This window comes from Anastrepha ludens, chromosome 5, assembly GCF_028408465.1.
Source record: "Anastrepha ludens isolate Willacy chromosome 5, idAnaLude1.1, whole genome shotgun sequence".
NCBI classification, from domain to species: Eukaryota; Metazoa; Arthropoda; class Insecta; order Diptera; family Tephritidae; genus Anastrepha; species Anastrepha ludens.
The window spans coordinates 23478596-23502370 of NC_071501.1; the positions used below are offsets into that span (position 1 = coordinate 23478596).

The 23775-nt window shown below is 34.7% G+C and overlaps 1 protein-coding gene, 6 non-coding genes and 1 pseudogene across 7 annotated transcripts; 1 reads left to right on the forward strand and 7 right to left on the reverse strand.

The window, feature by feature from the left end:
- On the reverse strand, positions 1-119 carry LOC128865556 (5S ribosomal RNA). The gene has a single exon (XR_008454884.1). It is a non-coding gene; the product is annotated as a 5S ribosomal RNA (ribosomal RNA).
- A 690-nt stretch (positions 120-809) lies between these two features.
- LOC128865544 (5S ribosomal RNA) lies at positions 810-928 on the reverse strand. Its single transcript, XR_008454872.1, has one exon. It is a non-coding gene; the product is annotated as a 5S ribosomal RNA (ribosomal RNA).
- Positions 929-6012: 5084 nt separating this feature from the next.
- Positions 6013-6131, reverse strand: LOC128865545 (5S ribosomal RNA). The gene has a single exon (XR_008454873.1). It is a non-coding gene; the product is annotated as a 5S ribosomal RNA (ribosomal RNA).
- A 695-nt stretch (positions 6132-6826) lies between these two features.
- LOC128865457 (5S ribosomal RNA) lies at positions 6827-6945 on the reverse strand. The gene has a single exon (XR_008454802.1). It is a non-coding gene; the product is annotated as a 5S ribosomal RNA (ribosomal RNA).
- A 5083-nt stretch (positions 6946-12028) lies between these two features.
- LOC128865464 (5S ribosomal RNA) lies at positions 12029-12147 on the reverse strand. Its single transcript, XR_008454809.1, has one exon. It is a non-coding gene; the product is annotated as a 5S ribosomal RNA (ribosomal RNA).
- A 2358-nt stretch (positions 12148-14505) lies between these two features.
- LOC128865465 (5S ribosomal RNA) lies at positions 14506-14624 on the reverse strand. The gene has a single exon (XR_008454810.1). It is a non-coding gene; the product is annotated as a 5S ribosomal RNA (ribosomal RNA).
- A 3085-nt stretch (positions 14625-17709) lies between these two features.
- LOC128865471 (5S ribosomal RNA) lies at positions 17710-17835 on the reverse strand (annotated as a pseudogene).
- A 2717-nt stretch (positions 17836-20552) lies between these two features.
- On the forward strand, positions 20553-23062 carry LOC128862837 (uncharacterized). The gene is made up of 3 exons (XM_054101603.1): positions 20553-20793; positions 20852-21849; positions 21914-23062. The coding sequence occupies exons 1-3, from the start codon at positions 20697-20699 to the stop codon at positions 23051-23053; spliced, it is 2235 nt and encodes a 744-aa protein (XP_053957578.1). The 5' UTR covers positions 20553-20696; the 3' UTR covers positions 23054-23062.
- Positions 23063-23775: the final 713 nt, after the last annotated feature.

The following is a 23775-nucleotide window of genomic DNA, read 5'->3' on the forward strand; positions in this document are numbered from 1 at the left end:
TGTCAACAACACGCGGTGTTCCCAAGCGGTCCCCCATCCAAGTACTAACCGCGCCCGACGCTGCTTAATTTCGGTGATCGGACGAGAACCGATGTTTTCAGCGTGGTATGGTCGTTGATAATTTTGTTAACGTATTCATACACACTTCAAGCGAACCAAATATAGCCTATTATATTGAATCCATACCTTATGCAGAGCATTGAAACAATTAACGTTGGCTAACAGAAGTCTTATACATACATATGTACATATATTCATATACAATTTTCCGATTGTTAATTTATGCTTAAATGTTGGGTTAGATATGAGTACCATCTTTAAGCTATCTACATGCATATACATACATACATATATAATATTTCTGAATTCGTTTGCAATGCGTAAATGGGATATTGGTAGTTATTTCAGCTCTGCATCTACTGCTCCTCTAGTGAAATTGTCTGCTGTCATCTATATATTCTTCTTTGGAAAAAAAATATCACAGTCTATGTGCTTGTTGCTGTATATAGTTTTTGCTTGACTGTTGCACGCTTATTCGGCTTGAATTTTATGTATACAAAATTTTATTTAATATTAAATTAATTAGTTAACTAAACAAAGTAAATTAGCAAACAATAAAAGAGTGACTACATAAATAAACGAACTTAGTAGTTTTACTAGCGAAATAAAGTAAAGACGGGTAGAGAAATTCATTGATGAGCATTGCACTGATTGAAATACACATAGCAAAGCATAGAATTATATTTTGAAATAAATATTATATTAATAAAAAGTGCAAAATAAAATGAAGAAAAAAAATTGTTGCTGGATGTCAACAACACGCGGTGTTCCCAAGCGGTCCCCCATCCAAGTACTAACCGCGCCCGACGCTGCTTAATTTCGGTGATCGGACGAGAACCGATGTTTTCAGCGTGGTATGGTCGTTGACTATTTTATTAACGTATTCATACACACTTCAAGCGAACCAAATATAGCCTATTATATTGAATCCATACCTTATGCAGAGCATTGAAACAATTAACGTTGGCTAATAGAAGTCTTATACATACATATGTACATATATTCATATACAATTTTCCGATTGTTAATTTATGCTTAAATGTTGGGTTAGATATGAGTACCATCTTTAAGCTATCTACATGCATATACATACAGTGCGCTCGGGAAAACGTCAACTAATTAAAACCACGAGTGTTGACGTTTAGGGTAACTGCGGGTATTGTGGTATAGGCGGGTAATGTGGTATAGCAGCTTTATTCGAAAACTAAAGTCGTGGAAATAACGGGACCAAGTTAGATATTTCGGCATTCTCAGAATCTTAAGAACGCGTGATTTGATTTGTGTTTTGCAAGGCATACAATGAGTCAGTTGTAAAAAAATCGCGTGGTCGTGTGGTTGACATTTTTTTGTGCTCAGTGGAAAATTTCTGGCAAATTAAAATCCTGTGCTTTAAACTGCATTTATCCATCGGGAAGTAATAAGTGAGTTTAATACTAGTGAAGCATATAAGCAATATTTTTGTATATTTGGTCGATATTTAATTATTCAAAATTAATTTGTTCAAACTCTAATGCGGCTATTGTGGGATAGGTAAAGGCAGCTAAAGTGGTATAGTGTACCATATTACCCTCTCGATCAAAAAAATGCCGAAGAAAGGTGAAATACCAAAATGGAAAGCAGAGGATATGAAAAAAGCTATCCAAGCGGTTAGAAAAGGTGAAATGGGTATTCTCTTGGCTTCCAAGACATTTAGTGTCCCCCATACCACTCTGCAGCGCATGGCAAGAAGCGAGAAATCCATCGAGGAGCTGTTGACAACTAAACTTGGCCGGGCTCCGATTTTAACAGCGGAAATTGAGAATGACTTAGTTAAATATATACTAGAAATGGAGTCAAGGTACTGGGGACTAACACGCGCAGACGTGCGGTCATTGTGTTATCAAATTGCCACAAAAAACAACATTCCCAATAAGTTCTCCGTTATTAAAGAGTGCACTGGCAAGGATTGGCTAAAAGGCTTCTGTAACCGACACCGAAATGTTCTGAGTTTTCGAAAGCCAACTGGAACAAGCGTCGACCGTGCACGTGGTTTTTTTCGAGAAAATGTTGATATATTTTTCAAATTGCTGGAAGAAGAAAACGCAAAACATAATTTTCCGCCTTCTCGTATCTGGAACGTTGACGAAACCGGAATATCAGTAGTTCCTTCGCAACAGGCACAAATAATCGCTCGGAAAGGAAAAAAACAGATTGGAACAATGACTTCAGCTGAGCGAGGATCGCTTGTTACAGTCATCACTTGCATGAGCGCAGGAGGTGGTTTCGTACCACCATTTTTCATCTTTCCACGAAAAAACCATAACCCTCTTCTAATGAAAGACGCTCCCCCTGGCTCAAGCTCGGCGTGCCATTTGTCTGGATGGGTTCAAATTCCCATCTTCACGAAATGGTTCAGGCATTTTTTAAGCGTAACGAAACCATCTCCGTCTGAACCTCTGCTTCTTATATTAGATGGGCATTATAGCCACACACGTAATATAGAAGTTATTGATCTAGCTCGCGAACACAATGTGAATATACTTTCTTTGTGCCCCATTCAACACACAAACTTCAACCGTTGGCTCAGGCTTTTATAGGACCTTTTAAGAAGTACTATAATGACGAAATAAGACGATTTATGCGTGAACAGGGCAGAAAAGTTACACATTTTCATATCGCAGGACTATTTACTAAGGCTTATTTGAGGGTTCAAACTGGACAAATTGCAATAAATGGTTTTAAAGCCACGGGAATTTGTCCGTTTGATAAACATATTTTCACAGATGCAGATTTTATAGCTGGGAACTCATCATCATCAGGTACAATTCAGTTTTAAATATAAAAAATCTTGCTAGATATATTGTCTTCTCAGAGGATCCAGTTGAAACTATAAATTCAACGACAGAAGAAACCCCAAGCGCATCAGCCATGTAAATTGAGCCTGAAATTCGTAAGTTTCGAAATAAAATCTATGGAAATTTTAGGAACGCTATTTAATTTGTTTATAGAAGCAAGCACAAGCCGAAGACTCGTTACTCCCTGGGAAATATCTCCACCACCAAAGCTACGAGATCCACCACCTAATCGGAAAGGCCGGAAAACAAAGGCAACTGTTTTAACAACTTCGCCTTATAAGTGTAATTTGTTACCTTATAAGTGTAATTTGTTGTTGCTTTCAACATTAATCCATCCCCAAAACCCTCTAATAAAAAAAATATTTCTACCAAATCGTTTGTTGACTCGCATTCAAGTGACAGTGAAGAGGAGTTTCCAGATGTTCCACCAACAAAAGAATCGTCTTGCAACTACTGTGGCAAAATTTATGGGCAGGATATAATAATGAAGCCTTGGACCTCTTGTCTGCAATGCGAACAAATTTGGGCCCACGAAAAGTGTATTCCCAATCGAAGTGCTATTTTTCTTTGCGATTCTTGTAAGTAATATTGTAAGTAATACTCTTACAAGTGCTATGAATTTTATTGTTGCGTTTTTTGTCAATTGAAGCTTAAAATATTTTTGTTCAATATGTTTTAATTCAGTTCATATTCCTTTTTTAAATGGTTCGCAATAAAATTTTAGTTATCAATCAAAAGTAACTGACTTATTATTAAAGGCATCATATGCGGGTAATGTGGTATACTATACCACATTACCAGAATAAGGTATACCACATTACCCGCCAATTTTTTCAAGGGCTTGTTTCCGTCTTTTGCAGTACTTTCTTAAATATTTCTGAAACTCGCGGCTCTAAGGCTTTTGAAGCTAGGTTTATTTGAACTTAATAACGGTAGCATATTATTGATAAATTTTCATTCAAATCAAATAAAATTTAACGATTTTATAGACGAAAATAAAATGGGTATACCACAATACCCGCAGTTACTCTAATAAATTGTTGACGTTTATGAATGTAGAAACTTGTAATAAAAAAACATATTGATAGTGTGCTTTAAACGTTTTTATTGACTATAACCTTAAACTAAACATAAACAAATACAAAAAAAGAACAAAAAAGGCTTTCAGCCTAACTAAAACTAAAGGAACGCATTTCAAAAGAGATCACATTTCACATACATAATATACTTATGCATCTAAAAAAAATCGGTTATTTTTTTCTGTTGTTTTTTCCTTTCCAATACTTGGAGGAGAGCTTTCTCTCGTAAACGTCTTAATACATTTAGGTCATTTTGCTCAACGTTCTCGCATTGAGCCCAATCCAAAGCCCGGTTAAATATTTCGACAGCTTCGTTTGGTTTTATTGTCTTTTTTAAAAGAAAATCTGTTACCTAAAATTAGAAAATCTTAGCTATTGAAAGCGATATTTTTCTGTAGCAGAACAAATATTAACCTGTGGCACAAAGGATTTGTGAAACCAATCGTAGAAAATAGCTGATGTCATCGATGAGGACTTGGAACTCTTGTACTCAGTTGGGCAGTTAAAATTTTTGAAAATGCGTGGATTTTTTGCCTTCCCAATCACCAACAATCTAAGCTTATGATTTCCGGAAGCATTAGCACAACATAAAAAAGTAACGCGTTGTTTTTCTGTCTTTACGCCCGGAGCAGTTTTTTCTTTTCAGACTTTTCTGGCAAAATTTTCCAAAATAAGCCAGACTCATCAGCATTGTACAATTGATCATGGCAACGACCCATTTCTTCAATTTTTTGTTTAAGTTTGATTTTAAATGGTTCGACCAGCAAAGGCTGTGAAGATAGTTTTTCTCCAGTTATTTTAAGCAGGCGAACTCCATATCTTTTTTTAAAACCTTGCAACCATCCATCACTTGCGTTAAAAGAACATTCCTTTTCTTTTATTTTTAGATGAATCTCTTTAGCCTTTTGTTTGAGCGCTAATGCATTAACCGGATAATGCTTTTCTCTCTGCTTTACAAACCATTGATACAGGCGCTTTTCCATTTTCGGCAACTCTGATGCTCTTAATGTCTTTCTTTTTCTCTGGCCGGAAAGCGTATTATTGACACAGTCAAAAATTTTATTTTTTTTCATTTTTATCTTGCTAATTGTTGATATTGAGATACCATATTGTTTTGCCAAAGCTACCGCACTTGCACCCTTTTCTAATAAATCCAAAATATTTACCTTTTCTTGTAATTTAAGCACTTTCGGTTGTTTTAAACACATTTTGGTAATGTGGCACTTACGAGAACGAAAAATCAACTGAATATAAAAAGACAACACATTGAGATGGAATTTTTTTTCTATTCTATATACATAAATATGTATGTACTTAAATATAAGGGGAATACCCGAATTCTGAACTAATTTCATAAAATAAATGTGTGTGTGTGATCAAAACTGTGTATTTTAACTGTTGCTTAATTCAAAATTTTGATTTATTTAAAGTTGACGTTTTAGAGCTTTGTGGTTTGGTTGACGTTTTAGAGTAGACAATGTAAAAAATTAAGGGTTGACGTTTTGGGATGTTGACGTAAACTAGTGTTGACGTTTTCCCGAGTGCACTGTACATACATATATAATATTTCTGAATTTGTTTGCAAAGCGTAAATGGGATATTGGTAGTTATTTTAGCTCTGCATCTACTGCTCCTCTAGTGAAATTGTCTGCTCTCATTTATATATTCTTCTTTGGAAAAAAAGATCACAGTCTATGTGCTTGTTGCTGTATATAGTTTTAGGTTGACTGTTGCACGCTTATTCGGCTTGAATTTTATGTATACAAAATTTTATTTAATATTAAATTAATTAGTTAACTAAACAAAGTAAATTAGCAAACAATAAAAGAGTGACTACATAAATTAACGAACTTAGTAGTTTTACTAACGAAATAAAGTAAAGACGGGTAGAGAAATTCATTGATGAGCATTGAACTGGTTGAAATACACATAGCAAATGTTAATGTATAAGCAAAGTATAGACTTATATTTTGAAATAAATATTATATTATATTAATAAAAAGTGCAAAATAAAATGAAGAAAAAAAATTGTTGCTGGATGTCAACAACACGCGGTGTTCCCAAGCGGTCCCCCATCCAAGTACTAACCGCGCCCGACGCTGCTTAATTTCGGTGATCGGACGAGAACCGATGTTTTCAGCGTGGTATGGTCGTTGACTATTTTATTAACGTATTCATACACACTTCAAGCGAACCAAATATAGCCTATTATATTGAATCCATACCTTATGCAGAGCATTGAAACAATTAACGTTGGCTAACAGAAGTCTTATACATACATATGTACATATATTCATATACAATTTTCCGATTGTTAATTTATGCTTAAATGTTGGGTTAGATATGAGTACCATCTTTAAGCTATCTACATGCATATACATACATACATATATAATATTTCTGAATTCGTCTGCAATGCGTAAATGGGATATTGGTAGTTATTTTAGCTCTGCATCTACTGCTCCTCTAGTGAAATTGTCTGCTGTCATCTATATATTCTTCTTTGGAAAAAAAAGATCACAGTCTATGTGCTTGTTGCTGTATATAGTTTTTGCTTGACTGTTGCACGCTTATTCGGCTTGAATTTTATGTATACAAAATTTTATTTAATATTAAATTAATTAGTTAACTAAACAAAGTAAATTAGCAAACAATAAAAGAGTGACTACATAAATAAACGAACTTAGTAGTTTTACTAGCGAAATAAAGTAAAGACGGGTAGAGAAATTCATTGATGAGCATTGCACTGATTGAAATACACATAGCAAAGCATAGAATTATATTTTGAAATAAATATTATATTATATTAATAAAAAGTGCAAAATAAAATGAAGAAAAAAAATTGTTGCTGGATGTCAACAACACGCGGTGTTCCCAAGCGGTCCCCCATCCAAGTACTAACCGCGCCCGACGCTGCTTAATTTCGGTGATCGGACGAGAACCGATGTTTTCAGCGTGGTATGGTCGTTGATAATTTTATTAACGTATTCATACACACTTCAAGCGAACCAAATATAGCCTATTATATTGAATCCATACCTTATGCACAGCATTGAAACAATTAACGTTGGCTAACAGAAGTCTTATACATACGTATGTACATATATTCATATACAATTTTCCGATTGTTAATTTATGCTTAAATGTTGGATTAGATATGAGTACCATCTTTAAGCTATCTACATGCATATACATACAGTGCGCTCGGGAAAACGTCAACTAATTAAAACCACGAGTGTTGACGTTTAGGGTAACTGCGGGTATTGTGGTATAGGCGGGTAATGTGGTATAGCAGCTTTATTCGAAAACTAAAGTCGTGGAAATAACGGGACCAAGTTAGATATTTCGGCATTCTCAGAATCTTAAGAACGCGTGATTTGATTTGTGTTTTGCAAGGCATACAATGAGTCAGTTGTAAAAAAATCGCGTGGTCGTGTGGTTGACATTTTTTTGTGCTCAGTGGAAAATTTCTGGCAAATTAAAATCCTGTGCTTTAAACTGCATTTATCCATCGGGAAGTAATAAGTGAGTTTAATACTAGTGAAGCATATAAGCAATATTTTTGTATATTTGGTCGATATTTAATTATTCAAAATTAATTTGTTCAAACTCTAATGCGGCTATTGTGGGATAGGTAAAGGCGGCTAAAGTGGTATAGTGTACCATATTACCCTCTCGATCAAAAAAATGCCGAAGAAAGGTGAAATACCAAAATGGAAAGCAGAGGATATGAAAAAAGCTATCCAAGCGGTTAGAAAAGGTGAAATGGGTATTCTCTTGGCTTCCAAGACATTTAGTGTCCCCCATACCACTCTGCAGCGCATGGCAAGAAGCGAGAAATCCATCGAGGAGCTGTTGACAACTAAACTTGGCCGGGCTCCGATTTTAACAGCGGAAATTGAGAATGACTTAGTTAAATATATACTAGAAATGGAGTCAAGGTACTGGGGACTAACACGCGCAGACGTGCGGTCATTGTGTTATCAAATTGCCACAAAAAACAACATTCCCAATAAGTTCTCCGTTATTAAAGAGTGCACTGGCAAGGATTGGCTAAAAGGCTTCTGTAACCGACACCGAAATGTTCTGAGTTTTCGAAAGCCAACTGGAACAAGCGTCGACCGTGCACGTGGTTTTTTTCGAGAAAATGTTGATATATTTTTCAAATTGCTGGAAGAAGAAAACGCAAAACATAATTTTCCGCCTTCTCGTATCTGGAACGTTGACGAAACCGGAATATCAGTAGTTCCTTCGCAACAGGCACAAATAATCGCTCGGAAAGGAAAAAAACAGATTGGAACAATGACTTCAGCTGAGCGAGGATCGCTTGTTACAGTCATCACTTGCATGAGCGCAGGAGGTGGTTTCGTACCACCATTTTTCATCTTTCCACGAAAAAACCATAACCCTCTTCTAATGAAAGACGCTCCCCCTGGCTCAAGCTCGGCGTGCCATTTGTCTGGATGGGTTCAAATTCCCATCTTCACGAAATGGTTCAGGCATTTTTTAAGCGTAACGAAACCATCTCCGTCTGAACCTCTGCTTCTTATATTAGATGGGCATTATAGCCACACACGTAATATAGAAGTTATTGATCTAGCTCGCGAACACAATGTGAATATACTTTCTCTGTGCCCCATTCAACACACAAACTTCAACCGTTGGCTCAGGCTTTTATAGGACCTTTTAAGAAGTACTATAATGACGAAATAAGACGATTTATGCGTGAACAGGGCAGAAAAGTTACACATTTTCATATCGCAGGACTATTTACTAAGGCTTATTTGAGGGTTCAAACTGGACAAATTGCAATAAATGGTTTTAAAGCCACGGGAATTTGTCCGTTTGATAAACATATTTTCACAGATGCAGATTTTATAGCTGGGAACTCATCATCATCAGGTACAATTCAGTTTTAAATATAAAAAATCTTGCTAGATATATTGTCTTCTCAGAGGATCCAGTTGAAACTATAAATTCAACGACAGAAGAAACCCCAAGCGCATCAGCCATGTAAATTGAGCCTGAAATTCGTAAGTTTCGAAATAAAATCTATGGAAATTTTAGGAACGCTATTTAATTTGTTTATAGAAGCAAGCACAAGCCGAAGACTCGTTACTCCCTGGGAAATATCTCCACCACCAAAGCTACGAGATCCACCACCTAATCGGAAAGGCCGGAAAACAAAGGCAACTGTTTTAACAACTTCGCCTTATAAGTGTAATTTGTTACCTTATAAGTGTAATTTGTTGTTGCTTTCAACATTAATCCATCCCCAAAACCCTCTAATAAAAAAAATATTTCTACCAAATCGTTTGTTGACTCGCATTCAAGTGACAGTGAAGAGGAGTTTCCAGATGTTCCACCAACAAAAGAATCGTCTTGCAACTACTGTGGCAAAATTTATGGGCAGGATATAATAATGAAGCCTTGGACCTCTTGTCTGCAATGCGAACAAATTTGGGCCCACGAAAAGTGTATTCCCAATCGAAGTGCTATTTTTCTTTGCGATTCTTGTAAGTAATATTGTAAGTAATACTCTTACAAGTGCTATGAATTTTATTGTTGCGTTTTTTGTCAATTGAAGCTTAAAATATTTTTGTTCAATATGTTTTAATTCAGTTCATATTCCTTTTTTAAATGGTTCGCAATAAAATTTTAGTTATCAATCAAAAGTAACTGACTTATTATTAAAGGCATCATATGCGGGTAATGTGGTATACTATACCACATTACCAGAATAAGGTATACCACATTACCTGCCAATTTTTTCAAGGGCTTGTTTCCGTCTTTTGCAGTACTTTCTTAAATATTTCTGAAACTCGCGGCTCTAAGGCTTTTGAAGCTAGGTTTATTTGAACTTAATAACGGTAGCATATTATTGATAAATTTTCATTCAAATCAAATAAAATTTAACGATTTTATAGACGAAAATAAAATGGGTATACCACAATACCCGCAGTTACTCTAATAAATTGTTGACGTTTATGAATGTAGAAACTTGTAATAAAAAAACATATTGATAGTGTGCTTTAAACGTTTTTATTGACTATAACCTTAAACTAAACATAAACAAATACAAAAAAAGAACAAAAAAGGCTTTCAGCCTAACTAAAACTAAAGGAACGCATTTCAAAAGAGATCACATTTCACATACATACTTATGCATCTAAAAAAAATCGGTTATTTTTTTCTGTTGTTTTTTCCTTTCCAATACTTGGAGGAGAGCTTTCTCTCGTAAACGTCTTAATACATTTAGGTCATTTTGCTCAACGTTCTCGCATTGAGCCCAATCCAAAGCCCGGTTAAATATTTCGACAGCTTCGTTTGGTTTTATTGTCTTTTTTAAAAGAAAATCTGTTACCTAAAATTAGAAAATCTTAGCTATTGAAAGCGATATTTTTCTGTAGCAGAACAAATATTAACCTGTGGCACAAAGGACTTGTGAAACCAATCGTAGAAAATAGCTGATGTCATCGATGAGGACTTGGAACTCTTGTACTCAGTTGGGCAGTTAAAATTTTTGGAAATGCGTGGATTTTTTGCCTTCCCAATCACCAACAATCTAAGCTTATGATTTCCGGAAGCATTAGCACAACATAAAAAAGTAACGCGTTGTTTTTCTGTCTTTACGCCCGGAGCAGTTTTTTCTTTTCAGACTTTTCTGGCAAAATTTTCCAAAATAAGCCAGACTCATCAGCATTGTACAATTGATCATGGCAACGACCCATTTCTTCAATTTTTTGTTTAAGTTTGATTTTAAATGGTTCGACCAGCAAAGGCTGTGAAGATAGTTTTTCTCCAGTTATTTTAAGCAGGCGAACTCCATATCTTTTTTTAAAACCTTGCAACCGTCCATCACTTGCGTTAAAAGAACATTCCTTTTCTTTTATTTTTAGATGAATCTCTTTAGCCTTTTGTTTGAGCGCTAATGCATTAACCGGATAATGCTTTTCTCTCTGCTTTACAAACCATTGATACAGGCGCTTTTCCATTTTCGGCAACTCTGATGCTCTTAATGTCTTTCTTTTTCTCTGGCCGGAAAGCGTATTATTGACACAGTCAAAAATTTTATTTTTTTTCATTTTTATCTTGCTAATTGTTGATTTTGAGATACCATATTGTTTTGCTAAAGCTACCGCACTTGCACCCTTTTCTAATAAATCCAAAATATTTACCTTTTCTTGTAATTTAAGCACTTTCGGTTGTTTTGAACACATTTTGGTAATGTGGCACTTACGAGAACGAAAAATCAACTGAATATAAAAAGACAACACATTGAGATGGAATTTTTTTTCTATTCTATATACATAAATATGTATGTACTTAAATATAAGGGGAATACCCGAATTCTGAACTAATTTCATGAAATAAATGTGTGTGTGTGATCAAAACTGTGTATTTTAACTGTTGCTTAATTCAAAATTTTGATTTATTTAAAGTTGACGTTTTAGAGCTTTGTGGTTTGGTTGACGTTTTAGAGTAGACAATGTAAAAAATTAAGGGTTGACGTTTTGGGATGTTGACGTAAACTAGTGTTGACGTTTTCCCGAGTGCACTGTACATACATATATAATATTTCTGAATTTGTTTGCAAAGCGTAAATGGGATATTGGTAGTTATTTTAGCTCTGCATCTACTGCTCCTCTAGTGAAATTGTCTGCTCTCATTTATATATTCTTCTTTGGAAAAAAAAGATCACAGTCTATGTGCTTGTTGCTGTATATAGTTTTAGGTTGACTGTTGCACGCTTATTCGGCTTGAATTTTATGTATACAAAATTTTATTTAATATTAAATTAATTAGTTAACTAAACAAAGTAAATTAGCAAACAATAAAAGAGTGACTACATAAATTAACGAACTTAGTAGTTTTACTAACGAAATAAAGTAAAGACGGGTAGAGAAATTCATTGATGAGCATTGAACTGGTTGAAATACACATAGCAAATGTTAATGTATAAGCAAAGTATAGACTTATATTTTGAAATAAATATTATATTATATTAATAAAAAGTGCAAAATAAAATGAAGAAAAAAAATTGGTGCTGGATGTCAACAACAACACGCGGTGTTCCCAAGCGGTCCCCCATCCAAGTACTAACCGCGCCCGACGCTGCTTAATTTCGGTGATCGGACGAGAACCGATGTTTTCAGCGTGGTATGGTCGTTGACTATTTTATTAACGTATTCATACACACTTCAAGCGAACCAAATATAGCCTATTATATTGAATCCATACCTTATGCAGAGCATTGAAACAATTAACGTTGGCTAACAGAAGTCTTATACATACATATGTACATATATTCATATACAATTTTCCGATTGTTAATTTATGCTTAAATGTTGGGTTAGATATGAGTACCATCTTTAAGCTATCTACATGCATATACATACAGTGCGCTCGGGAAAACGTCAACTAATTAAAACCACGAGTGTTGACGTTTAACAAATTGTTGACGTTTATGAATGTAGAAACTTGTAATAAAAAAACATATTGATAGTGTGCTTTAAACGTTTTTATTGACTATAACCTTAAACTAAACATAAACAAATACAAAAAAAGAACAAAAAAGGCTTTCAGCCTAACTAAAACTAAAGGAACGCATTTCAAAAGAGATCACATTTCACATACATACTTATGCATCTAAAAAAAATCGGTTATTTTTTTCTGTTGTTTTTTCCTTTCCAATACTTGGAGGAGAGCTTTCTCTCGTAAACGTCTTAATACATTTAGGTCATTTTGCTCAACATTCTCGCATTGAGCCCAATCCAAAGCCCGGTTAAATATTTCGACAGCGTCGTTTGGTTTTATTGTCTTTTTTAAAAGAAAATCTGTTACCTAAAATTAGAAAATCTTAGCTATTAAAAGCGATATTTTTCTGTAGCAGAACAAATATTAACCTGTGGCACAAAGGATTTGTGAAACCAATCGTAGAAAATAGCTGATGTCATCGATGAGGACTTGGAACTCTTGTACTCAGTTGTGCAGTTAAAATTTTTGAAAATGCGTGGATTTTTTGCCTTCCCAATCACCAACAATCTAAGCTTATGATTTCCGGAAGCATTAGCACAATATAAAAAAGTAACGCGTTGTTTTTCTGTCTTTACGCCCGGAGCAGTTTTTTCTTTTCAGACTTTTCTGGCAAAATTTTCCAAAATAAGCCAGACTCATCAGCATTGTACAATTGATCATGGCAAAGACCCATTTCTTCAATTTTTTGTTTAAGTTTGATTTTAAATGGTTCGACCAGCAAAGGCTGTGAAGATAGTTTTTCTCCAGTTATTTTAAGCAGGCGAACTCCATATCTTTTTTTAAAACCTTGCAACCATCCATCACTTGCGTTAAAAGAACATTCGTTTTCTTTTATTTTTAGATGAATCTCTTTAGCCTTTTGTTTGAGCGCTAATGCATTAACCGGATAATGCTTTTCTCTCTGCTTTACAAACCATTGATACAGGCGCTTTTCCATTTTCGGCAACTCTGGTGCTCTTAATGTCTTTCTTTTTCTCTGGCCGGAAAGCGTATTATTGACACAGTCAAAAATTTTATTTTTTTTCATTTTTATCTTGCTAATTGTTGATTTTGAGATACCATATTGTTTTGCCAAAGCTACCGCACTTGCACCCTTTTCTAATAAATCCAAAATATTTACCTTTTCTTGTAATTTAAGCACTTTCGGTTGTTTTAAACACATTTTGGTAATGTGGCACTTACGAGAACGAAAAATCAACTGAATATAAAAAGACAACGCATTGAGATGGAATTTTTTTTCTATTCTATATACATAAATATGTATGTACTTAAATATAAGGGGAATACCCGAATTCTGAACTAATTTCATGAAATAAATGTGTGTGTGTGATCAAAACTGTGTATTTTAACTGTTGCTTAATTCAAAATTTTGATTTATTTAAAGTTGACGTTTTAGAGCTTTGTGGTTTGGTTGACGTTTTAGAGTAGACAATGTAAAAAATTAAGGGTTGACGTTTTGGGATGTTGACGTAAACTAGTGTTGACGTTTTCCCGAGTGCACTGTACATACATATATAATATTTCTGAATTTGTTTGCAAAGCGTAAATGGGATATTGGTAGTTATTTTAGCTCTGCATCTACTGCTCCTCTAGTGAAATTGTCTGCTGTCATTTATATATTCTTCTTTGGGAAAAAAAGATCACAGTCTATGTGCTTGTTGCTGTATATAGTTTTAGGTTGACTGTTGCACGCTTATTCGGCTTGAATTTTATGTATACAAAATTTTATTTAATATTAAATTAATTAGTTAACTAAACAAAGTAAATTAGCAAACAATAAAAGAGTGACTACATAAATTAACGAACTTAGTAGTTTTACTAACGAAATAAAGTAAAGACGGGTAGAGAAATTCATTGATGAGCATTGAACTGGTTGAAATACACATAGCAAATGTTAATGTATAAGCAAAGTATAGACTTATATTTTGAAATAAATATTATATTATATTAATAAAAAGTGCAAAATAAAATGAAGAAAAAAAATTGTTGCTGGATGTCAACAACACGCGGTGTTCCCAAGCGGTCCCCCATCCAAGTACTAACCGCGCCCGACGCTGCTTAATTTCGGTGATCGGACGAGAACCGATGTTTTCAGCGTGGTGTGGTCGTTGATAATTTTATTAACGTATTCATACACACTTCAAGCGAACCAAATATAGCCTATTATATTGAATCCATACCTTATGCAGAGCATTGAAACAATTAACGTTGGCTAACAGAAGTCTTATACATACATATGTACATATATTCATATACAATTTTCCGATTGTTAATTTATGCTTAAATGTTGGGTTAGATATGAGTACCATCTTTAAGCTATCTACATGCATATACATACATACATATATAATATTTCTGAATTTGTTTGCAAAGCGTAAATGGGATATTGGTAGTTATTTTAGCTCTGCATCTACTGCTCCTCTAGTGAAATTGTTTGCTCTCATTTATATATTCTTCTTTGGAAAAAAAAGATCACAGTCTATGTGCTTGTTGCTGTATATAGTTTTAGGTTGACTGTTGCACGCTTATTCGGCTTGAATTTTATGTATACAAAATTTTATTTAATATTAAATTAATTAGTTAACTAAACAAAGTAAATTAGAAAACAATAAAAGAGTGACTACATAAATTAACGAACTAAGTAGTTTTACTAACGAAATAAAATAAAGACGGGTAGAGAAATTCATTGACGAGCATTGAACTGATTGAAATACACATGGCAAATGCTAATGTATAAGCAAAGTATAGAATTATATTTTGAAATAAATATTATATTAATAAAAAAAATACCAGTCTAACGGTTAGACTCGATAGAAGTGAAACCTTCCGTAAAACAAACTGAGAGAGAATGAGACGAAAGCAGCATTAGGAGCGGGATAATTATAGGTTCATTATAATATTGCTATAAGGTTCATATTTTATTTTCTTCATTTTATTGTTATTCATCCTCAATGTTTTCAATTTCAACAAATGATATGAGTGGCTTATGATAGCTAAAATATGATACAAATGCTTTGGTTTCGATGTTGCCAACACATCTTTGAAATACCGCGTCATTTGTTGTTTTTGATCGTGTTGTCGATTCAGTTCGATTGTTACACATTTTTAAATTGTATGTTGTATTGAGAAAATCAATTAAAGGAACCGCTGTGCTCAATGCAAAATTTACGTTAAAATCGCCACTTAAAATCATTGGAACTTTATCGTAATCTTTTCTAAGTATCCGCGATACTTCTGGTGTATACTTTATTAAATTTTCGTGAATGAATTCCGTGATGCTATTTATTGATTGATTCGGTGAAATATAAATTGCCACAATTAAAACTGTTTTTCCATTGCTCAATCTGGTTTGGCATGCACATATGTATTTCTCCCACTTTAGAGAGCTGAACAGACAGTGATTCTAGTTGCTGTGCATTCAGATCTATCTGTGGAGTTACAATACGAGCACCGTCATTTTGATTGTGGTATATTGCAACACCGCCTGCTCTCGTTTGTGGTCTTTTAAATTGAACTACAATATCAAAATTGGGAATGTCGAAAATGTTTTCATTATCCAACCAAGTCTCGGAAAGAATTAGAAAATTAGTTTTATTTTCTTTTTGTTTTTTTTTCTGTCGAAATTCACGACACTTTTCTGCATTATTTTTCGGCATAATTGAGGTAAATATTTAAAAATGAAAATATTTACGAATATAAAAATACGGACGCAATACAGCACACGCGGTTGCTATTATGAGCGTCGTAACGCGTATAATACACAGACGTACTAACATACACGCAAACATTGGTAGGACGCTTGGTTTGAATTTTTTATACATATGTATGTATGCTATACTATGGCCTAGCCTATGTACGTACATACATATTTGTGTTCTGAACTTCCAGCAAAACAATGCTTATTAATATACACATATGCATCTACATACAACCGCACACACAGGCCACTCACTTTATTCCTGTAAATGCGTATGTCGTCCAAAGCTAAAATTCTATGCCTAGCGACTACAAGAACAAAATGCATTTAAAGGCGCAGGCGTAGCGGCCATCATCCTAGTTGCCATAGCGCTGAACAGTCGCGGCGGCGCCGAACAGTTTCAACTATTGTACTGTGCAACAAAAACTCATCATCAAAAAATTGATTTATAAATTCGAGCTCATAGTTCTAAGAGCAAGTACTTTCATTCATAAAACGAGCCGCCCATATGCTAATTTTCTCGACAATTCGAAAATAGTCAATATTGGAATATTTCGCGTAGAATTATTTGCCAATATTCAATTTTTGTCAAGTCGAGTGCCCGCGGCTCCGTAAATATGTTCGCACCCATATATGTATGTAAATATATGTTTCTAAATGCTCGACAACCGCAGCTGCCTTTTCAAGGTTATTGTACATTAGGCCGGGTCGATTTGTGGGAAGGCAAAAAAATCGCCCATTGCTCTGTGAAAATCATATTCTAGGGATCAGAATAAGAAATTTTGCCGAAGGAACCATACCTCTAAAACGATTTCTGATGTCCCCCAATATGGGTCGAACTTTTTAGTTTCTTTTCTATAACTCACATTCATTCATTTACATATGTTCTGACTAAATAAATTTCTTAAGAGAAAAAATAGATAATATTACAATATAAATAAATAAAAATAAAGAAAAAACATAGCCATTTAGCTGATTTTTTCATGTAAAGGCCAAAAATGGTGATATTTTGAAATTGGGGGACATCAGAATTCGTTTTAGAGGTATGGTTCCTTCGGCAAAGTTTCTTATTTTGATCCCTAGAATACGATTTTCATAGAGCAATGAGCGATTTTTAAATCGACCCGCCCTACTGTACATGCAATGCTGTGCCTATGAATGTGCGCTGTGCCTATGAATGCGCGCTGGATTTCTTGAGAAATTTTACCGTATGTTTTGCTGTGGCGAGGCACATATGTACATACACACAACATATATACATATATCCGCATATATACATACATATATAAATTCACAAATTTAAATTTGCTTATGCCATCCTTCTGTGTGCCTGGTAATGAAGCATTTTCTATACATACATATATATACGTATATCTTTTTTCTTCTTCTTTTTGGTGTCGCTTTTTCGTTTCATCGAGTCTCAAATCACTCCCAACGATTCTAAAGAAGTTTTCACTTCAAAAAGTGCAAAATAAAATGAAGAAAAGAAATTGTTACTGGATGTCAACAACACGCGGTGTTCCCAAACGGTCCCTCATCTAAGTACTAACCACGCCCGACACCCGACGCTGCTTAATTGCGGTGATCGGATGAGAACCGATGTTTTCAGCGTGGTATTGTCGTTGACAACTTTGTTGGCGTATTCATACATACTTCAAACTTTCCTAATACGAAATATACCCATACAAACTATGGATTACATTGAATACCTATGCACATAACGTATCATATGTGGAGCATTAAAACAACTAAAGAGACCACAAAAGATAACATATACATACATATGTACATATATGTACATGAGTTAGTTGTCTAATATCTCTTTAGCTAATATATCTACTATTTTTCGATTGCTAATTTATACTTAAATGTTGGTTTAGATATAAGTAAAAGCAAAACATTTTTTTTACGTCTCTAAAAAAAAAGAAACAGACAAACAAAAGGAAAATATTAGGCCTTAATCATGTGAAACGGAGAGTATTTAAGAAGTTCGATGCCACAGCGCGATTGCATGTGGTGTTGCGTTTTATATGTATCTATAGAGATTCATGTGTTGTTGTGTTATTGATTTTTTTTAACATTGAGAGGACTACAATATGCCTGCCGAAGAGAAATTCTTGGTGCGCGTCCGTCCGTGTCTATATCATTCGGATTAGAAGTGCTCCCATAATTCTTGGAAATTTGTGATGCTCGACACGCAGCCGATTACTCCACGCAGAAACTGTAGAGCAATTCATACGGACATGTATTAAATTTAATATATTTTGTTAAGTTTGGATAACTATTGCTAAGTAAATTAAGGCCGGCGGGCCAATTAGATGTCCTAAATTTAGTAGTTTTCGCGAAGCGTTGTAGGATGAGAAAAAAAAACAATTAGCCAAATGAAGTTTTGGGGATAGTTTAATATATATTTGAACTAAAAAAAAAAAATTTGTACAATCTCCAACAATATATTGTAAGCCGAGTTATCAATAGATTCCCAGAGCGCCTTGCCACTGAAGTATCCAACTTCTGTACAAGATACAACTTGCAATTTTCATCTGAAAACAAAAAAAAAAGATTATTAATTTTGATTTAATTATCTTCGATGTGAACTAAGAAAATTGGGAGAAACACGTAAAATTCGAATTTTTGGGGAAGGTAGAAAAAAAAGTGGGTTTTCAAGGAAAAAAAAACTCTTCAACTGGGTAAAAAAGTCGCTTAAAAAAAGTTGTTGGATGTTTTTTTTAGTTCACATAGAAGAGAAAACAATACTGAAGATAACGCATTTTGAATGAAATGGATAGCTCGTTTAGTTTTTTTGCAATCGTGTACATAAATTAGGTAAAATCGTGAAAATGAAAAAAACGAGACCACGCGCTTCAAACTACAACAATAAGCGCACGGTTGCTCGACGCCGCACTACGCTCGGCTCTGTAGCTCTGCAAATACTTGGAATTTAACTCTGAAAATTTGTGTCTCATGTTCTTGAATATCTAAGCTATTGATTTCAGGAAAAAAAAAATCGATTTTTTGACCTTTTAATTGGCCCGCCGGCCTTAAAAAAAAAAACAATCCGCAAATAGTTTAGTAAAAGATATAATAGAATACAACGTTGTGATTTCCGAATTCGCAGTGGGGACTACTTGTTTGTTAAGAGAAAGGGTTATATAAGTAGGAACTACCAAACACAAGAAATTGTACATACATACACACCCTTTCTTGCTAGGTATGTCGTCATCCGCATAAAAACACAAAAAAATTGTATTTGAAAGTTTTACATTAATTTGTGCTTTCACAAATTAACACGGCCATTCACTGAATTCTCACAAGCATGCAAGCTCTCTTTCTTTTGTTTGCTTTGTTCGTTTGTTTTGTATTGGTAAGCAACCTGACGCCAGACTTGTCAAATCCGAAAAATAAAGTAACTGTTTTGGCAAGACCCCACCTTCAGTGTTCAATTCGCCTTGGCATCATCCACATAAAAACGCAGTAAAAGTGCAATTCGTGCTTTCACAATTTAACACGCGGCACTTAATTTTTATTAGTTTGTTGAGTTTAAATGTCACAAATCTCAATATTATTTAATTTTACTAACATGGAGTTCCTCTTGTTTATTTGTTTTGCAAAGTGCCACTTTCGGTATTCAATTCGCCTCGGCCAATCAGCTGATTTGCATAAGTTGATTCCTTCAAATTTGCTGAGTGCCGGTTAACGGTCTGATATTGGTCACACCTCTAAATTATTTTCATTATTACACCGGGGCACTGAGCTGGAGGTGTTGTGTGTTAAAGCTTAGCTGGTCTAGACCTAACTTAACATAATTTATTTTAACTTAAGAAATTCGCAACGATTACTCAACACGTATATGTTTATTTTTATACTTTCTGCAACAAATGTTTGACAACTCGGCTCTTATAATGGCACATGAAAATAATTCATTTCAAAAATAATTTCTACGTACATTTATTTTTAACAGTCAATTTAAGTAAGTCGTAAAATATGTGCCTTCTTACGTCTCTTAAGTTAAATTAAGCTTAGGTCACCACTAAAACATCACGTTAAGAGAAGTAAATTAAGTCCAAGGCGAATTAAATTAAAGGACGAGTCAATAAATTGGCAAATGTGAATAAATGTTCCATTTGCATCAATAGCTCAGTAAACACAAATGTAAACATATGTTTGAATGTACATACCAATACAAACAAAGCATATCATTTTGACGTAAACCATATCTACGGCGAAAAATTCAGCTGGGTGAATGCTGTCACCTACATATAATAAATCCACCTTGATAATGAGCTCGTAATATTCGTATGTTAGTAGAAAATGTAAAGAAAGGAGTAGGCAGCCCTGTCACAATTTCGTACTGTCAAAAATATTAGTCCAATATTCGTCTCTGACTCCCACGTGTTATTATTTACCACGCGCGATAATTTTCGCATTTCATTTTAAGATTTTTAAAATTATTGTTATAAATAAATATCTTGACGATATTACATACACATAATGGGACGTAAAGCAGATTTTAGTGAGAAGCCAAAAAAAGGACCAGGGCGTAAAGCACGGAAACAAAAGGCACCGACATTCCCTAAGAAGTCATTCGGTAAGGAAGTGTGCAACGCACCAATAACACGAGATTTAGTAAAAATTTACTTTTACAGCTCCTATTGATGACAAGGAGGATAAGAAACTATCACATCGTCAAAAGCAACGTCTTAATAAGCGAGTACAGAAAAAAGAATTACGAAAAGCGAAACCCCAGAAGCCTGAACTAAAAGCAAATAAAAGTAATGGCAGTGATAGTAAACAACAAAGGCCTAAATATAGTAAGGAAAGCAAGGATGAGGAAGTCACTGATGAAGAACAAACCAATGGTTCATGGGTAGTTGAAAACACTAATGGAGTCAAAGGAGTAAAAAAGGCAGTAAAAAATGAGAAGGGCGAAAAGAAAACAAAATCCAAAGGGTTTACAGATGAGAATCAGAAATGGCTGAAACCAAAACAATCTAAAAAGGGAGCGAAGTTCGTTAAAGAGGATATTCCAGATGAAGAGGAAGGCGAAGAAGAGGATGAACTTGACTCTGAGGAGGAAAACGATGAAGAAAGTAATGAGGAGGCATCTGAAATTGCTGAAGAAGGTGAAGATAGTGGAAATCTGAAAGTCGGAAAATTAGCCGATATGTCTGACAGTAATGACGAGGATGCAAATTCAGATGATGATTTCGATGTATCTGATGCGGAAAGTAAGATTACTGACGCATTAGGCAGCGACGATGATGCTTATGAGGTTGACGATGATCTGTTACCAATTGAAAAGGCAAATAAAAAACTGAAAAAACGTAAAACAAAAGAAGCTAAATTGGCAGCGAAAGAAATGCAGATGTCCGTTGACTCACAAGAGGTTTTTAAATTCCCGGATGAAAATGACGAGGAACAGAAGGAACTAACACTTCAGGAAGTTCAACAACGTATTAAAGATATTACGTTGGTATTATCCGATTTCAATAAATATCGTCAACCAAACCGATCGCGTACGGAATACTTGGACCTACTTCGACACGATCTTTGCATCTACTATAGTTATAATGATTTTCTAATGGGAAAACTAATTGATATGTTTCCACTTACTGAGCTCATGGAATATCTGGAAGCATCAGAGGTGACTTAATATAAGATTTTGTATCTTGTTAATATACAATAATTTTTCAACTTTTAAATTGTAGGTTCCTCGTCCACTCACAATTCGCACGAATTCACTGAAAACTCGTCGACGGGATTTAGCTGCGGCATTAATTAATCGCGGCGTCAATCTAGATCCTTTGGGTAAATGGACTAAAGTAGGTTTAGTCGTCTATAATTCGCAAGTGCCACTTGGTGCCACCCCCGAGTATTTGGCTGGTCATTATATGATACAAGGTGCTTCGTCAATGTTGCCAGTTATGGCATTGGCACCACAAGAAAACGAACGTATTCTAGATATGTGTACAGCGCCTGGCGGCAAAGGTTCGCATATTGCTGCTATTATGAAAAATACAGGTGTTCTCTTTGCGAACGATGCCAATCGAGAACGCATAAAAGCGGTAGTAGCCAACTTCCATCGTCTGGGAATAATAAACGCCATCGTCAGCTGTGAAGACGGATGTAAGTTCCGCAACGTAATGACCGGTTTTGATCGCGTTCTCTTAGATGCGCCTTGCACAGGTACCGGGGTTGTCGCCAAAGATCCAAGTGTGAAATCAACAAAAAATGAGATAGACGTACAGCGTTGCTATAATCTGCAACGCAAGTTGTTGTTAACGGCTATTGACTGCGTAGATGCTAAATCGAAAACAGGTGGATATATTGTGTACTCAACGTGCTCGGTGCTACCCGAAGAAAATGAATGGGTAATTAATTATGCGCTCCAGAAGCGTAATGTTAAACTTGTACCAACAGGTTTAGATTTTGGCGTTGAAGGTTTCACAAAGTATCGACAGTACAGATTTCATCCTAGTCTCAATTTGACACGTCGTTATTATCCTCATACGCATAACATGGATGGTTTCTATGTGGCAAAACTTAAAAAGTTTTCAAACACCATACCATTGCCTAAGGAGCAGCAGGAAGAGGACGAAAAGGAATTGGATGAACCACTAGGCACTGCGGCGGTGAATGTGAATGAAGAACCTTCAATTGCTAAGGAACAGGAAGATGAAGAAAATACAAAGCGAAATCTTCTCGGCAAGCGTGCTGGCAAACCAAGCCTTTCGGAAGTTGAAATGGATTTGAAGAAGAAAAAACTGGAACAAAGCAAGACTAAATATGTTGCGAATGTATTTGAAAAGCCAGTAAAAGTAACTAACAAAAAAGTAAATAAAAAATAATGTGTAATATACCACGTTTTTATAACTGGACTAAACATTTTATAAGTTTTGATTTTAAAATTTTAACGGTAGTCATTAGGTTTATGATGTATTCAGTAACATAATTTTCCAGAATTCTCTCTCAAAGAGAAAAATATCAAAAAAAGTACTGGAACGCAAAACCAGTCACAATTTGTAAGTTTTACGAACATCTGATTAGATTGTTGCCGGGAAAAATCACAAAAATTAAAAATTTTTCCTCTGAAACTACCCCGTATTCAATTAAAAACAAAAATAAAGCAAATAAAATGCAAAATAACGAGCTCATTTTTTGCATGCTTTTATTTTGTCCACAATAATTTGTTCCATTTCACAATCGTTGTCAGATGAAGAACATTCCATTAGCAATTGCATTGTGGCAATCACAGTTTTTCTTCTCCGTCAATGCAAGCGCATATGTATGCATTATATATTGCCAAATTAGTTAATAACCAAGAAGTACAAGCATAAAACACAAAATATACCTTCAATGTTTTCGATTTGTATTTCGAAACTGCAGCAACGGTTACTGGAAGCTGTGGTTCAGACGTACATAACTTTGTATGATTGGCCGATTGCTATTTAATACGACTTCAAATAAACATTATCTAAAATATATTTACTTACATTCTCCATTATTATTACTATTACTTATTAAATATAATTAAAATTATAGATTAATCTAATATAAAAGCTCCAGCTAC